At 39.0% G+C, this 18,460-nt stretch overlaps 1 protein-coding gene across 11 annotated transcripts in view; it reads right to left on the bottom strand.

Moving 5' to 3' along the window:
* Positions 1-18,460, bottom strand: part of DMD (dystrophin) — a 1,137,330-nt gene that overhangs the window by 12,248 nt on the left and 1,106,622 nt on the right. For all 11 annotated transcript variants that reach the window (XM_088068904.1, XM_088068916.1, XM_088068923.1 and 8 more), the window contains 4 exons: positions 15,814-15,972; positions 8,813-9,056; positions 8,348-8,471; positions 4,423-4,515 (listed from right to left, as the gene is read on the bottom strand). In XM_088068904.1, coding sequence (XP_087925030.1) covers positions 4,423-4,515; positions 8,348-8,471; positions 8,813-9,056; positions 15,814-15,972 — 620 coding nt within the window. The remainder of the gene's footprint in view (positions 1-4,422; positions 4,516-8,347; positions 8,472-8,812; positions 9,057-15,813; positions 15,973-18,460) is intronic.

Below are 18,460 nucleotides of genomic sequence, written 5' to 3'. Positions count from 1 at the left end.
CTGGTCCACCATGAGAGCCACCTGAAGTGATGTGACTTGTTTACCCTCAGTGCTGCAGGTGAGATGAATCTGGCATTGAAAATACTGGCTTGCAAATCTTACTTTCTAACTGTGAACCAATTCCCTGGAGATTTAGTAGTTTGGGCACAAATACGGCATGAAAATGTTTTCTTCTGTGGCCCGTTATTGAGCAGGGTCAAATAAACCACTGAGGTGGCATTTAATGGTAGATTTCCACTAAATGTCAGACCTCTGGCTTTGACATCTGTTTTGAGTTAGCACAGCAGCTGTTTGAAGCAGCTGCAGCAGTTGTGAATTTGCTGGGAGCAGCAAAGTAAAAGAGGAGTGGATAGGAAACCTTTTAGATTAAAAGGAAAGAAAAATTCCTTAAGGACAGAAATCATCAGGTATTCAGCAGAATTTCTCTCTCCAGAAATGAAACAGCTTTTGGCACCAACAGCCAGCTGTGCAAGGAGCGGGAAACTCCTGTTCTCCTTAGGAAATGCCAAGAACTGCCAAAAGGTTAAACTGAAGAAACAAAAAAATGAAATGGTACCCTATAAAAGGTATAAGTTGTTGCATCTGAGGTACGCTTGTGCAGGTCTATGACACAATCTGTTTCACACTTGCTTCTCTAAAATACTTTCAAAATGATGCTATGAAGCCTTGATGCCCTCTTAAAAACAATTTTGTGCTGCAAAAGCTTGAAAATGTAATCTTAAGGAATCTATCTCCAGGTGAGTGACAATTACTATTGCTTTTAATTGCCTTGTTTCAGAACTCCAAAATAAGAGCCACTACTTGATTTAGTAAACTATTTCCCAATCTGAGCAAGTCTTACTCTTCAGGTGCTTTTGACAATATTTAGGCTAAATATGTTTGTGATGCTCAATTACACATCTGTGCAGCCAAGCACAGAATTTCAGTCCTTCTCTCTCTTCACTGCTTGTTCAGCCCTGAACTCCTCCAAGTTGTTATTCTAATGGCAATAAGACACCCAGAATTATGTCCCTGATTCAAAAGGTCTGCCACTCCCTATGCTGTGACATGCTGATATTTAGCTTGAAATCTAACATGCTTATTTTTACAGGCCACAAAGAAAATATTATTTCATAAAATCATTAAGGTTGGAAAGGATTTTTAAGACCATTGAGTCAAACTGTTAGCCCAGCACTGCTGAGCCCCTCACCAAACCAGGTCCCCAGGTACTACAGCTACATGTTTTTAAATACATCCATGGCTGTTGATTCAACACTTGGGTAGCCTGTTCTAATGCTAGAGAACCCACTTCCTGACGAAATTTTCCCTAATATCCAATTTAAACCTCTCCATTTCACCTTGTCCTACCCCTTGACACTTGGGAGAACAAACCAATCCTCACCTTGCTTCAACCTCCTTTCAGGTACTTGTAGAGTGGTAAGGTCTCCCCTGAGCCTCCTTTTCTCCAGGGTAAACAACCCCAGCTCCCTCAGCTCCTCTATCACAACCTATTTCTGAATGGCAGACTGGGACAACTGCATTTCTGGTATCTGACAATTTTTCAGTTCTATTTAATGAGAATCAATATAACAAAAAGTATTGTTTATAGATATATGCTATTGCTTGTTTGGGTTTATTCTTCTGTTTACTGAAGACCTACTTGAGGTAGGTGTTCACACCTGTAACCTGAGTTTCAATGCAACTTGTACTGGAAAGAAACAAAATTTCACTTGCACCATGCCCAAGTCCTTTAACACTATGCCCTCTTCTCAGGCCACTTTGCCAAACTGCTCTCACTCTTCTGCAGCTGCACTTTGATCTTCTGTTAAAGACTAGAAATCTGAGATACAGATTACACCTCTCAACAGCAAAAAGGTTCTTGATTCAGTAGTTTGTTGAGACCAATCAACTCTGCCTCCTTTTCTTTTTCCTGCAGTCTTGAAAATTTTAAATCAGAGGTCCCTGATGGCTGTGGAATCTGGCCACAGCATCTTTCATGTCACAATGAAAGTCTCCATGAGGCTGCAGCACATCAGATGTTGGAACTTTGTGTACGCAGTTGAATATAACTGAATTATTAAATTGGGAATAGAAGAAAACTTCAGTAACAGAAGTTTACATAAGCTCTCAGCAGCCTCTACCAACCAATGAATGGAAAGCCATTTGCACTGGCTGTAGGACAAACTATTTCTTACAGAGAGCCTGACCATTCCTATACCTCAGCCAAAAGGAATTACACTAACCTGGCATTCATGCAAATACATCAAAAGATATATGCAGAACAGAGAAACATAATTGAAGTCCTAATCTCTTTAGCCAAAACCTGGTACAATTCCCAAAAAACGGAACAAGTTTCCTTCCCAGCTGGACTCATCTTTTTGTCTAGCCCAAGAAAGGGGAAGAGGCAGATTCTGGCTCAGCCTGGCAGTGCCTTGGCCAAGACCTAAAAGCAAAGTCCCATGGGAAGCTTGGCTCTGCTGGGCTGTGCCTGTTCCTGGCTGCTGCACCAGGAGCTCCTCTCGAGGTTTGGGTGAGGGGGACTCATGTCAAAGGCTGTGCCCCCTCCCCTCCCCTCCCACAGCCCTCCATCCAGCTAGGAAGTATTTTTGTTCTCCATGGCTGCTAGTCAGACAGGGAAGTACATAAGCTGCAATACCTTTTGTGGATGCTTGTGATCATCTACTATGTTTTCAACACACTTACTGAATGAAGAAACAAAATAAGGGAATGCATGCTTTCTCTCTAGCTGAATGACCACATTTTGCACAGTGAGAATGAAAATCTGAAGCTACAGCTTAATTCAAAAAATTAAAATGTTATCTGAGCTTATCAATTTTACTTCATTATCCTACTAAATTTTATATTCTCAGTTTGGTTCATGAAGCTTTTTATTTTTCACTAATAAGATAAAAATACATTTGCTATTCTCAGTAAGCAGAAGGTGATGTCTAACAGACTGACCTCTACCTATTTATTCTACACAGGAAATGAACCACTCTATTTCAAATATCTCATTAAATTTTGTTTCATAAATTGCTCCTATTCACGGAAAACTAAGCTTGTTTTTAAAAAGAAACACTGCCAGTGTCATCACCTGTGAATACAAATTAGATATCACAATTGCTAAATATTTTTACACTTGGGATACATACATACTTGTGACTGCGCAAGATCTACGTTCAACATATTACACTAATGATGGTCACTAATAAGAAAACACTGTCTGTTGTAACCTTGTGTACACAGCAACTTTAAAAAGAAGTCCATTTTAATCTACATAACAATATTAGAAAGGCTTTTCATCTGTTGTCTCTCAGCATTTATCTTGGCAAAATGAGGGCTGGACATATGACTTTTTTATGTAATGTTGAGGTGGAGCTGAGTGCAGTTGGAAATTTATTGTATTAGAATTTATTCAATGAGATCTTTCTAAATTATTCCATCTTTTGACCTATAGCATGAGACCTTATACAGTTTATATTGACTCACTGCTCACAAATGGTTTCTGGTGAGAGCTGAACTTGTTTTGAAAGCCAAGGATGGAGAAAACCTGATTCCACTGAAAGTTCAGTACAACGGTTAAAGCATTTATCTCCTAAAGAATCTCTGGGTGATGTGTGAAACTTGTGCAAGGGCCCTGCAGGAAGTCTATGCCCCCTCAAATCCACTTATCAGGCTGGCAATAATGAGGCTTTCTCTTGCCAAGAAGGTTCATGACTGAGCCTCTTTTCACAGCAACAGCCAATATCCCAAACTTCCCATCTCCTGCTAGGAACCTCAGCCATTTTTCTTGGCAGCAGAGTATTTTCTTCTCAGCTCAGAAAATAAATGAAAAAAGGTTGGACAAATAAATCCTGGTAATACAAATGTCTATTTTTAGCAAACAGGAATGAGAGAAATGGAAACACTGAAAGAAAGGCTGTGGCTGTATGAACATGTGGCTGTATGTGCCTGTGCTGCACAAACAAGCACCCCACTCGTTTTTCCTCCATCCCTCTGTACCTGAGGGCTACATGGTTGAGAATTTTGACTTTGAACTCTAATATTATTTCAAACCACAGTCTTGGAGAAGCATAAGGACAGAAAATGTGCTAAGACATATATTAAGAAAATAAATCAACAAGGGCATCAACTGAAAAGGAAAGCTGTGAAAAAAGAAACAAGGTAAAAGGAAGCAAAGAAAATACTTGGGGAAGAAAGAGTCTCACAAAGACATTGTTTCATCCACATATCTAGCAAGGACTACCTGTGGAGGTAGCTTAAGGTAAGGAGGAACAGGCTGCTCCTCCACTCTAAACAAGACAGGTTTCTCTACAGCTATTGTTAAAATGAAAACAAAGAGCGGCAAAAAGCCTGATACCAAAATACAACCCCCTGAAAACATCAAGGAACAGAACACTTTTATCTTCTTCCCTCTCATCTGCCACAGGCAGCAGCGCTCACCTCTGGAGCTGGGGAAGGAGTTGTTGAGCTGCTCCATCACTTCCTCCAAACCTGTGCTTGTGTCCTGGGGAGGGCTGAGCAGCTCATCCTCACCTGCAAAGCAAATCCACACCCCTGCATGAGAGCCTGTGCTAACAGTTTTATGGCCCAACTCCTCCCCAAAGCTAGGGCTGTTCACTCAGACACATTTTCTGCTTAGTGTACAATAAAAATTACAAAGGTGAATTTTGTTGACTGTTACCGTTGTCTTTCTTTATAAGGCTCTAAGGAAAATTGAATGAGGATTTTGAGACAATTAACACTATTTTAATTCGCAAAAAGGGATTTAAGAAATAATCAACTCTGGTAAAACAAGTAGGGTAAAATGTCTGCTAGGAACATCTAATCCCATAAATGACACTCATCGTTTCAGCTTCTCTTATTCTATTAATGGAAAAAGGAATTGCTGTTGTGAGTGCTGCTGTTGAGCAGCTTTCTAATAGTGCTGGGTTCATGTTGGCACTGCTTTGCCTAGCTGTGCAAATGAGTAGAAACCCAGATTCTCATCTGCATCAGTATTAATATTTCTGACAGTTTAATTGCATCAGATTGGCGCTCCAAGAACACTCAATTGTACTGTAAAAGGGTTTAGCAGCAGTTTAATAAAGCGAAATACATTTCTCCCACTGAATAATTTCTATAACCTGATTATAGGGCAGTGGCTTAATGGGAAATTCAATACATTTTATTTTTACTGGATTTTTTTTTGCTTATGGTTTCATATAACTAAAATCCATATGTTGTTTTTAATGCAGATCCTAGCCTCCAATATAAATAAGCATCTGGGAAAAGAATACACCTAAAGGATATACTTTGAGTGAGATTCTCCTTTTTTACTAGATGTCTTTTATCTCTAGTAGAACACAAAAGCAATTTTGCCTGCTGTAATAACTGAGTTACACACTTCTTATGAAAATGACTTAATGATCCTTTACTCTAACATGTCTTGCCCTGTTTGAGTAGAAAACTGGCTCATTTTCTGTTAACATTTACATTTGTTAAACGTTGAGGTGCTCCATGCTAGTGAAAAACCTAGAAAAAGGGATATGAAAGGAGTATTTCAGGGCTACCTATATTTAAGCCAGGAGTTTAACAAGAGTTATTTCTGACCAAGAGTGATTCCTCCCACTCCAGCACAAGAAGTGGGATAGAGTGTCTGTAAGAAGCACTTAATTCATATAAATGATGGTCTTTGTATCAGCTTCTTTTATTCCATTAACTGTCTAAAAATAGTTGCTGAGGCTGCTTGCAGCATGTTCGGCTTTTGAGTGGCGCTGGGTTCACACAAATCAACTCACACCATGAGTTACTTTCACATCAGGCATTGCACTGACAGAGGTGTCTCAGCAAAAGCAATGTCCTTGCAGCCCTTGCTGAATGTCAAGGTGAAAATGCAGAGAGAGAGCTCGCTGCTTCTACCCAGGCTGAGAATTTTATCAGCCTGAAGAAAGCCTCCTGGCCTTAAAGGTCACAATGAAAGGGCAGTGGTTCTGCTGGCCTGGTCCAGACCTGAAGACAGGTACCAATTTCCAAATGTCCTCATAAGTGCTGATACGAGCTCAACTGCTGACACTCAAAAATGTTGTATTTTTTATTCAAAATGATTTTTAAATGAAATGATAAATTAATAATAAATTTAAATTATTTTAGATTGTTTCCTCATTTGGATGATTTTTTTCTGAGCACTTGTAACCTTGCCTCTTGCCTCATACAACCTCCTCAGCTTGTACTCTGCCAGGGTGAAAAAGGCCAAGGATAAGGACTTGCCCACTGGGACTCCATGAGGAGAAAGGCAGAACTTTTCCACTTGCCCAGGTGTCCTTCAAGTTAACAAGGAATAAGTTCAATTTGTAAATGAGGGTTTGAGTGGGTCACTGCTTTTACCAAAGCACTGCTGGTGGAACACCTTTCATAGCAATCACTCCTTGGGAAAGCAGAAAGACAAAAGTGCAGTGGGTTTTCAAGTGAAAAAACAACAAAGGTCTAATTTTAAAGAGAAGAACATATAAAAGCTACCACTACCTTGCCTCATTGCCTGAGACACCTAGAGATCCTCAGTATTTTCTCAAAAATCATATCTCCCTCATTCCTGGGCACATGGTTGCTGCATGGGAGCATTATTTACAACACCACTCTGGTTCTCCTCACAATTCAAGAGTATTTTAAGCTGTGCTTCAGAAAACTCTGAGCCTAGCAAGCAAAGCTTTCTGGTGTGAAAGGACACTTGACAAACTGAATTAGTTGCGGTTTGTTAGCCCAGTTAGTAATTCTTTTTATAAGCTCCACTCCCTGCTGCCAACAGTGTGGATCTGCTGAGTCTCAGTATGATCCCACTGATAACAGCTCGCTGTCCTCCCACATACTGGCTCAATCAAACCAATCAAATAAAATCAAGTTATGTCTAAACATTTGCTTTAAAAAGTTTTAGCAGCTTATATGACTCTGTCATATTAATCAATTCATTCCAGTCTCGTGAGGTAAATGGGAGTAATTTTATATTATTTAAATGAGAAGTAAATTTTTGTATTTTGTCCCACTAAAGAATGAAATATAAAATATAAAACTAAAAAAAAATACTGGGAAATACTGTCCTCCTATTTTTTCTTTTAATTGTATTTTAATTCATGTATTTTATGTGATGAAATTAATGAAATTTCTCTAGAAAACTGATGCAGATTACACCACTACTAATACATTTTATCTACTCTGTGTATAGCATACAGAGCAAAATATTTCCCCACTGGTAACATGTTTAATGAAAAGTCCATTTTTATTTTTTTCCATAAATTCCTGTTACCTGTGATTGTACTTTCACTCACAGGATTTCAACTTCAGCATTTCTAAAGGTACTATTTATTTAATGTTTTTTATTGCAGATTGCACAGAACCCATCTTGTTTGATACTGTCATAGGCTGAAATTATTGATTACACTTGGAATGGAAGAAAAAGCCCCCCCAAAAGCTGCATTTCCCACCACAACAGCACTTTAGACACAGCAGAATGTGCCCTCCCATTAAATTTCTCACTCTCATTGACACTGTCACTAACAGCAGTGGAAAGAAAAGCTCTCACTTAAGCCTCTCACTAATATACATAAAATAAATTTCTCTGTATGAAGCTGAATATTATCATCAGACTTGAAACATCATCTTGTTGAACTAATATAAGTGCATTTGCTTAAAGATGCTGAAAAGATTGATTGCTTTTTTACTAGCTGAAAATCCTTGCCGCTTGGTAATAAATACTTACTAATTATGTAACAGACAGGAAATTTGCAAAGTACCACATGGCAGTTACTAAAAGCACCAAAATAATAATTCCAACCTCCAGCTACAGAATATTATTATTTAACCTTACTCCACAGCTCTTATGATGTTCATTATCACATCTGATGTGATACTTAGAAAAGCCACTAGATGAGAACTGCCTGTGAGTGACAGCTCCATCCTACTGATTGAGCCACAACGTATTAAAAATAAGATCACATCATTTAATGTGGGGATGACTAATCATTCATTTAGTCTCTTAGCCATAATTAATATTATGTACATTTAAATCAGTCATGTCATGCCTAATAACTGAAAGTCAGATTGAACAGAATAGTTAGCTTTTCAGCAGCATTTGTTTTCAGCAGTCAAGCCCTGGCTGTGTTTTGTGTTTAATATCAAAATATCCAAGCTACTGTGTGCATCACAATCAAAAGCAAAGCCTGAATCATAGTGAAGATGCAAAGTGTAAAAAGCCAGATGACATTGAAGATCATTGCAAACGTCTACTTCATTTCATTTGAACTAAACGGAAAAGTGTTTTCTGTCTTTAAGGATTTTTTTTCTGGAAAATGGGACATAATAATTTTTTGTTACAACCTAAGCTTCATTATCTTACCCATGGTTTCTGAAGTCTGGCTGCCAACTACACGAAGAAGCATTGGCTGACTGCTGCCTGACCTCTGCAAAGAGGTAGAAGGAGATGACAGTGTTGTACCATTCACCTTGGCATCTGCCTGTGGCTGAAATTAAAGAAAAAAGTAAGACATTGCTATTAACAGCTCACTACTTTATATCTCTAATTTTTATTTATTCCATGAATACACACAATTTTCAGTCTGTTTTTAAGTAAACTCATCCATGCAACCAGTGCATTTTAATTCTGAACAAGCAAGAAAACTAAATGAGAACACTGAAACCTGATTCCACATTCTCACTTGCAGCCTGTAAAACAATTTTGTACCTTTCTCTGACTCGCCTCTACAGATATGATTTCTTGGTATGTCCTTGTTATTGATAACGCTTCACACCCTGTTTGGAAAATTACTCTTCAGAGACCTAGAAGAAATGCCTGAGGACTCACCTGCTCCAGCAGCTGCCTCAGCCTGTGCAGCTGAGATTCCAGCTGTTTGTTGTGATCCTCCAGGATCTGCATCCTGGCTTCCAGGCGGCCCTTGTGCTGGCGAAGCAGCTTGGCCTCTGCAATGAGCTCAGCATCCCGGGGGCTCTGCGGAGAAACCGGCATCATCTCCGGCGGGGACGGCAGTGGAGACAGACCCTTGTGGTCATGCTGCTGCTTCAAGCGGTCGTACTCTGCCTGCAGGTTCCTGTTGGCAAGTGACAAGGGGGAGGGAAAAAGCTTTATGGTCTCTGCAAGGGGCAGTGACCAGACACCTCCTCTGGTGTGCTGTGATGTGTCTCACTTCTCAGGGCTCACCTGCACCAGCTGCCTTTCCCTGTCCCGAAGCCATCACCTGTGGGTTTACTCCCTGCAGATCCGCACGGTCTGGATTAGATGGATCTGTGATTCAACCTGCCTGAAGGCTCTCAGCATCACCAGAACTCACAGCTGATTCCCTCCCAGGGCACCTCATGCAGGAGGCTCCTGACACCCTCCCAAAGCCAGGGTCCTGGGCTCAGCCCTCCCTCAGCTCCCTGCGCTTTATCCTTCCCAGCAGATGTGGGACTGCCAGTTCCCTTCCACACATGGCTACACCTGAGGAGGCGTTAGTGCTAAAGGAGGACTCAGAGTAATCACAGCACCTCACAAACACTAAACCAAAGTGGGTGCCACCTGGCTGGCTGATCTGTTTCACAGATGAGAAACCTCAGAGGGGCAGCCACACAAAAAGTCAGAGGAAAACACAGAACTTGGCTGTCAGTCAGGTCGTATCACTCTGCTCTCTTCAAATCTGGAAATGCACTTCCAGCCTAGGGCTAAAATTATCAACTGAAGATGAGAATTAGCGATCCAGTCTTTTAAACTGAACTGCACTGACTTTTGGGGCTGTAATTTCCACCTTTGTCCTGCCTGGAGTGCTACTGTCTACTGCAACTTTATGGCTCTGCTAACCTTGTTCTTTTATTTCATAAAACTCCAATTCAATGAAACGTTCCATAGATTAATATGATCTATTGTGTTCCACATGGAAAAAAAAAAAAAAATCTACCAAGCAGGGAAAGCACAGGAAAGCACAGAAGCAGGGGAAGCACAGAAGGTAGGAAACTAAAACCTTGTTAAACATAACAATCCAAAACTGCAAAAATAGTAACTTGTAGCAGAAACTTCATAGGCAAGGGAGGCCTAAAAAACTGCACTGGGATTTTGTTGCTGTGATGTTTTTTTACAGTTTCCCAGAGGGGGGAATACAGCTCGACACTCTGGTAACTGCTTGCTCATCACAAGCACTGACCCAGATTTTACTTTTTCCAACTTGCTCTTGAGGTTGTGAGAACAGACACCTTTTGCCAGTTTTGCCTGCACACCACAACACACTCTGACAGTTTGGTCTGGAAGCTTAACAGCACCTCGGAAACCTCCCAAAAAAAACCACTTCTAAAAGAACATTATTGTAACCAGAACTAAAGCAGGATGCATCATTTCACACGGGTGAGAAAGCAATGCCAAGGACAAAGACAAGCCACTGACTGTTCCTCAAAGGTCCCTGTGCTCCTCAGCAGCTGCATGATGGACATGTCCTAACCTGGGACTATGGCACCCCTCCCAACACAATCCCTAAGGGATGTCTGACCTACATGATCCATCCTCTTCAGAAATTTTAAATTATTAAAAAACATCAGCTAATAATTTTTAACTTCAGGCTGTTACAAAATTCAAGATTTCTTTCCCTAAAACCCACACAAAGAGGGACAACTCTAGAGAGTTGTTTGTTCTTTTTTCCAAAGAAGTTTTTTGTTTTAATGAAATACAGAGTTTCAAGTTCATGAAAATTATCTAGAAAAAAACAGGGCTATCTATACTGGGAATAGATATTGTCACGTAAGTTATGTCTTTCACCTGACTTAATGTCTTCTGATACTTCTAGCTGAACAAACTGGTGAATAATTAATAAAAATACAAAAGGGAATAGGAATGAATGTGACAGCATGTTCATCACACGTGGTGTTATTGCTGACTAAAGCTGATACAGGAATGATCATGAAGCCTGCCATAGACAGCAGCTATCACCACCCCATGAGGAACTGCCCAGATGCACAATACAAGCAATACTCTACAAACAGCACACTCTAAAGTTTGAAGTGCTGTAAAGCAAAGGATAAAACACCACCCTAAGGGAAACTAAATAAATGCACTTGGTCATACTAATGACATTATCAGATACCTTGCTACAAAGAAATCTGCAATTATCACCTCTATCAATATAGAGAAGTCCTTCCAGTAATGGTGGTACTAAAATACAAGAAAGGACCAGAAAGCAATTCAGATTAAAACCCTGTCATGTATGATAAAAAAAATAAAAAAATAAAAAATCTTTCTGAAAGTTTATAGAAAAAAAAAAATCATGTAAAAGATATTGCTTATTTTCCAACCAGAGTCTTGTTGGGAGTTCTGTAATTAAATACTGTAATACTGTTGGAACAAAGGAATGTAATTTTGAAGGATGCATGTGGGTTTTCCCAGTGCACCTGTGTTACTGAGTTTTCTAGCAGCACCTTTTCAGTCCAGCTACACAGTCCTCCATCCAGAGAACTGAGATTCATTGTAGCTTCAGAGCCATAAGAGTGATGTGCAGTGCACACAATCAATAATATCATAACTGGGATCTAAACATATAGCAATGAAGAGGTGTATTAACACAAGGGAAAAAAGCTGAAAATTAAAAAAGAAGGAAAGAATTTGAAAACTGCTGTAAGAATATCCTAAGAGAGAACAAAAGGCTCTTATTCTTTCCCCTGGAACAGTTTTAAGCTGTGTGGTGAAAAGGACTGCTGCTGTGAGCAAGGCACCCAAGACACTGCCCACAGCCCTCAGGGTCCTGAGGAGGGGCACTATGACACTTTCTCCATAAAATGGGACATAAGAGAAAGGGGAGATACAAACATGCTCCTCTCTAAATGAATGCAACTGAACAAGCACAGGCAGTACATGGAAACCTCACCTTCCTCCACCACAGCTCAGGCTGGGTGACTTTGATATCTGGCTGTCACAAACAAACAATTTGTTTTGCTGCATGTACTCATCACTGGGAAAATGAACCCTCTTCAGTAAGAGAATATTCAAAAACCCCCATATATTCCATTTACAATGCTTGCAACTCTTTGAGGCATTTGTGAAGAAAAGTAACATAGGAAGCATGCAGTGTAACCTTGATTTATGCAGCTGTACAGAGCTGAGTAGTAAAGAGCTCATGAATTATTAATCACATCTATCACTTGCAGCATTAATTGCCTGCTGACAGAAATCTTAGTGGACTCTGTTTGCTGAGTAGTCCTCTCAAAGGCAATTGAGAATTTGTGAATTCATGTTATTTCTCATCTCTCTACAGAAAATCAGTGCTATGAAGAAACAGACAAAGATGGTAGCTGAACTACCTACCCCCTGTCCCTCACTAGAGTGACAGTGTTTACTCAGGATGCTTCACACTCAGAAGAATCTAGTTCCCCTTCTTCAATGTCAAAACAAATACCAAAAGGAGCCACAGCATGCTTAGAAATGCATCACTTTCTTGCTGTTGGTTACTATACAGAAGGAACTTATGTGAGGAGGCCATTCATCATTCTTCAGATTTGAAGGAACACTGAAACAGGGCAGCTTTGAGATTCAGGGTGTCAGTGCTTTCTATGGTGGCACACAGCCCACTGCACTCCCACTGCAAGTCAGGAAAAGCCAAGGAATGGCAAATAGCTCTGGCTGGAGATCTCATTTACTTGGTTCTTGTTGCAGGACAGCTCAGAGCTGGGAAGGAGAGAACATGAGAGAAGCCTCCCTCTTACATCCAAGACCTCAGTTCAACTAAAATATTAGCAAGCATCCACTTTCCTGGCTCATTAAAATAGCAGGAAGGTATTTTAATTTTTTGCAAAAAGTTTTGACTCTGTCACCGCAGAACCACATGCTTTCTATTTAATGCCACTACAGTACATCCTGGTCACTATTACCTATCCTATTGTGTAACCTATGTAATTTATTGCCTTTATATGGACAACAAAAACTTGTCTTTGTTCTCCCTGAAATACATTTACTCTTGAGGAAATAGTTTTTGAGAGGGTTTTATAATTGGGTTTTTCTTTTATATTGCAATACAGTAATAATGCCTTCAATAGCAAGATTGCTTTTTGTCTATTGAATACAGAAATGGTCTTATCACAATATTCCATGTGAGGCAAAACTCAGCATAAGCCTGAAGACCAAAAACTCAAATAAAACATTTTCAGCCATTGAATATATTCTCTAAAATGCTCACATTTTAACAAATATAAATTATTTAGCAGTCAAATCTTAGCCATACATTATTTAAGGAAGTCATACTTACAAGCTACAGAAGCACCAAGGTCTTAAAATGCTAGCAGATAAATAATGAATATCTAACAAGAGGTCCTTGGAACTGACAAAACCCCAGTCAGAACCATGTCACAGCTAGGTTAGTTTGTAAGTTAGAGAATGCATTTCAGAAGAATTCAAAATAGGCAACAGAGCTTTTAAACTGTCCAAAAGCAAAACCTTAGAATTACAATTTCAAAGAGTGTTTTTTATATAAGTAATAAGTCAAGATGGAAATATTTGGGAGGCCAGAAACTGCAGCTGAAACTCAAATGGAGGTCAGAATTCAATCAACAGCTCAAAAGAGACAAAGCAAAAGAGAAAAGGGCTTTTTTGAAAAGCAGGAAACTGTGGAGAGCAGAAGAAAAAGAGAAATGACAATGAGGTGCTCCCAGTATCACAGCACTGCTTCTTCTTGGTACTTAATGCTTGAGGCATCACTTGTGGCTGCTTTCCTGGGAGCTGCTGAGAAGTGACAGAACATGCCCTGACTCTTACTGTAAAAGTGTACAAGACACAGCAGAGAGAGCTAAACCTGAGTTTTCAGAAGTTATCACAAGTGTATGCACCAGGAACTGTGTCGACATGGGCAGGAGAGGGCTCCACATCCAGCTTAGCAGTGGCAAGGAGATGCACCCCGGGAACAAAGGAATGGTTTCACCTGAGGCAGTAACAAAAGTTTACATGGAGGATGTTTTAGGATATGCATGGGAAGGAAGACGTGCTCACCCACTGGAACCAGGTTCACACAAAGAATAAGGTGTTAGGTTGCTGATTACCTTTGGCAAGAAAAAGCCAAGAAAAGTTTGCGCAAACTTGGTGGAGGAGAACTAGGAAACAGAAATCGAAAGGGATAAGACTGTTTTCAAAAGTAGGTGAGTTACATGAATACCTCCTGACTGATCCTGTCTGAAGAGCTTATTTTTCTAAACAGGAATCAGTGCATCATCCATAAAATCATGGCTATCTGTCTGTGACAAGCAACCAGGACAACACAAACTTGTTCACTTTTCAGCAACTATCTCACATTTTATGCACAAGTTATTTGTAGTGGATGGCAGAGACAAAAGTAATGATTTTGTCATAACCAATGAAAATCAGAGCAGTGTGACCTCCATGTTGTGAGAGAGAGACAGAGCTCTCTGTGCCTGTTGTGTTGAGCACCCACAAAAGGCAAGGCTGCCTGTGGTGGCATCCCATCCTTTACTGGTGCCTCCAGTAGTACAACCAACCTCCACAGACTACAGCTCTAGTTTAACCCAGAATTGGCAAACTTCCAAACAGGTATTTTCAAGGTGTAATTCTTGCCAGAGATCTTTTACCATCCTTTATCAGTAACAGCTAGATTCAATAAAGCCCATGCAGAGATTTAAGGCATGAACTCCCAAAGGGCTTTTTGGCTTATTTCCCTATCTAGCTCCATATTGTACTAGTTTTCATATACTACCTTTCTAATCTAAAACTAGTCTGCTTTAAAAGTCACCCTCCTTTCTGCTAGGCAGCTTATTTTGTATACAGAGAGAAAAGCATTATGATTTTTTCCCCTTCTTCCATGATTCACTACACAATGCTGTTTTAAAAAATAACATCCATCTCCTGAAAACGAAGCTATCTTATCTGTATTATACTAGCTACTAGATATTTCTTAGCTACAATCCTGAACATGCTAAATATAATGTCTTATTTCAAAATACTGATTTTTCTCCACTATGAAAAGTACTTGAGCTTTATGTGCTATGTAGTAGGAAGTTGTGGTTTGTTTCAAACAAAATCTCTCTGCTGTTCAGTTGAGCAAGAGCTTTGTTTACTACAGCTTTCTGTGTGAAACATCTTCCTACGTCTTCTCCATTCTCCCAAGCCCTCCTGATAAAAAGTCTCTGATGAAGCCACTGTAATTGATTAGCACCATTCAAAGAAGACATACATGGAGAGAAGATCTATGACACTGCTGACTCTTGCATTATTTCCTTGACAAGCCCAAGGTAAATGATTAGTGCATTAAATCCCCAATGTAAGAAGCACCTAGCTTTTACAGAAGCAAGAAAAAAAGACTATGAAAATGTCAATAGACTGCACTATAAAAGCTGAAGATAGTAAAAGACACACAAACCCGTGCTTTTTTGGTAGAACTAAATGAGCTGTATCTTACAGTCTGGTTTTGGTAATTGACAGTTGTAATTAATTACCAATCTTCCAGGGTCAGCATCTTCTGGTTTTTGTGCTGCTTGCCCAAGATTACGGAGTATAAAGAGGACTGCAGTGCTGTGATGCTTTAAGTATCCAGTTGGGTTTTTTTTTATGGTGATTAATAAAGATAACTTCAATTAAATTTTAAGTTAGAAGTGGTAAATGATACTTTGTATTGAAAGACTAAAGAAATTGCAACAAGCAACAACAAACAAAGAGAAAGTTAAGAGGACCCAACCTTTACCCTCTATGAAATTACTCATTTGTCTGAAGAAAATGCAGTTTTATAACTCATTTTATCCCAAAAAAATTTACCAAACTGAATTCCATCTAACTGTACAGTATAATGATTTTGCAGACTTCTTACTTCAAATTCAGCTGGTGGTATAACCCACCTGTTTTCCTCCTCCAGGTCTGCGAGGATTCTCTCCAGTTCCCCTCTTTCCTCACTCTCCAGAGAAATCAGGATCTGGGCAGGGCTTCGGGGCTGGCTCAGGGGGGACTCCTGGTTCAGACTTTGGCAGTAGTGCTGGATTAACAAGTGTTCATCATCGCTGGAAAACAGAGGAGGATAAAACAGGCTGTTCCCTTCCTTCTTTTCAACCTCACAGTGAATACGAGGAGATGAGTCACTCCCAGTCTCTCATTTCTTACAAAGAGATTTGCTGAACTCTTTGTAACCAACAGCAGAGCGATGCACCTTAAAGCAAAATCTGCTGACCTGTTTCACTGAGTCTCTGGTAATTTTCCTTCTCTGCAGAGACCACCTCCCTCCCTCTCTGCTTCTCAGATACTTAAAGCCAAGTTTTGCAACAGCTGACAACTTCAGCTCTCCTGACAAACTTCAACTAGGAATTTACTTGCAAAAAAAAACCAATCTTCTGCTGTCTGAGCTGCATTGTGGAAGGGTCATTCAAGCAAGGCCAATGCATTTATTTTTGTACCTACAACCTCTCCTTATGTAATAAGTGTGTGTTTTATTTATCTATTTTTCTCTATAACATTCTAAATTAGGTAAACAAAAAAAACCCCTAAACTAATATAATGGAAGTATGTTATCTTCCACTCATATGTTTGACTTTTTTAAAATTTAAAAGTGATGTACACTGTTAGAATACAAATATATTCTGTTTAATACATATGATCTCCTTTTCTATTTCTATTGCCCCTGAAGCTGTCTGGCATCTGAAACAGAAATATCTCTAGAAGAGAAAAGGAAATACAATTCTGAAGACCTCGATCACCTCCCAGAACTACACAGATTGTTTTAAGTGTGGTTTAGGTGCTAAGGAGATGAATCCAAGCCCTAAGCAATGCAACTTACACAAGCAGTCACTGAGAAACCATGAAAGGTTTCCCTTGACACCATAAGACAGGGTCAATAAAAATGACACTGCTGCTGGAGATCGCATAGAACAAAATAATTCAGTCTAGTCAGTCTAGGTTTTTTTCCTGTTATGCTTCTAAACCAGAATTTAACAGGCATTTTGAACAGCTGTTATTGTTCAAAAATTATAATTTTCCTTGTTTTCATTTTGTTCCTGAAAATGTTAATGATGCAATTTTATGACTGCAGGAGAGCCAAAGCAATGAAGAGCACATTAACATTAGTTCATAAAAGAGAATTATTAATTTTTCACAAAAGGAGAGGCTTGCCAGTTCCTAAATTTATACTTTTCATGGAACACTATGACTTCCTTCAAACCACTGCTTTGCATTTATAAATACTCTTATGGGTGTTAAGTGAATTAACAGTGAACAAGTGAGATAACTATTGCAGTATAATGTCACTTTACAAGCATACTCTTTTTGTGTGATTTTCAGCCTGCACAGATATTTTATATATCATTGCAGTGACACTACATAATGAAACATTTTTTGATATATAAATATATATATTGTGTTTTTATTTCCTGCCTTCTTTGCTTCCATCTATCACTCTACCTGTACTGATCAGCCAAATAATCCAAACCCTGCAAGTTTATACTTAAGAATAATCTGACAAGCAAAATGGAAGTAATTACAGTTCTGAATTCAAGGTAAGCTTTGATTTTGCTGCAATTTGTATCCATCTGGATAATATTTCTTCCAAAATTCAAAATGCACAGTTCTATTCTCATTTTAATAGTACAAACTGAGGAACAAAGTGGATTGCTAACTTACTAATTGAATCATGACAATACAACTTCCAGTTGATCAAAAAATGAACTGAACAGTAAAACAGAAGTGTAATACAAGAGATACAGTATATGCATGATTTCTGTGACAAGGGCACTGAAATATTTCAGTGGGACAACACAGAATTCCATCCATTAGAGCATTACTACCATCCATAATAATACCAAATGAACGTACTACTTGGAAACAAAGCTTAAAGTTTTCATTAATTACAAGAAACTATACTAACATTTCATCTATATTAGTTTTGAGGTGACATTTTAACTTTCCCCTTTTACAAATATATTAAAAGAATGAACTTGGTTCTACAGGGGTTTTTCTTTCAAAGGCAACAATTGTAGGCAACAGTCCTTCCAAGTCAAAAGAGAAACTATTTTGAATCAAAGAAACAACTTTAACACTATCCAAGAACATCATGAGCTCACAGGCTCAGTCAACCTCATAAAATGCTATCCATTTGGAATCTCAATTTAAATGAATGAAAATTGGCCAGAATTCTGTGTTGTAAAGGACTGCTAAAAATTTAATTTTCTGAATTTTCAAAAAAAACCCATCCCTTAAACTGTGATAACGATGAGATCATTTAGAATAGTTAAAAACATTTTTAGAGAAGTTGAGGTTTTCATATCTGATTGATTTAGAATCCATGCTATGGCTTCTCCTACACAGTTAATGAACCAAGATCAAATTTTCAAACACAGCCATGACATAGCTGCTTCTGTGCTGTCTTCAGAAACATTATACACAGTTAGTTCTACGTCCTTTTATTCAGAGAGTAAACAAGACCAAGTATATTATCAGAGGAAAACCACAAAGGGCTTTAGTGAGATATCAGATTTAACTACTTCTTAAAAATCAGAACTT

This window comes from Pseudopodoces humilis, chromosome 2, assembly GCF_049639895.1.
Source record: "Pseudopodoces humilis isolate 2021_Gansu_Grassland_sample_001 chromosome 2, ASM4963989v1, whole genome shotgun sequence".
NCBI lineage: Eukaryota > Metazoa > Chordata > Aves > Passeriformes > Paridae > Pseudopodoces > Pseudopodoces humilis.
This window is presented reverse-complemented; position numbering and strand designations above follow the sequence as displayed.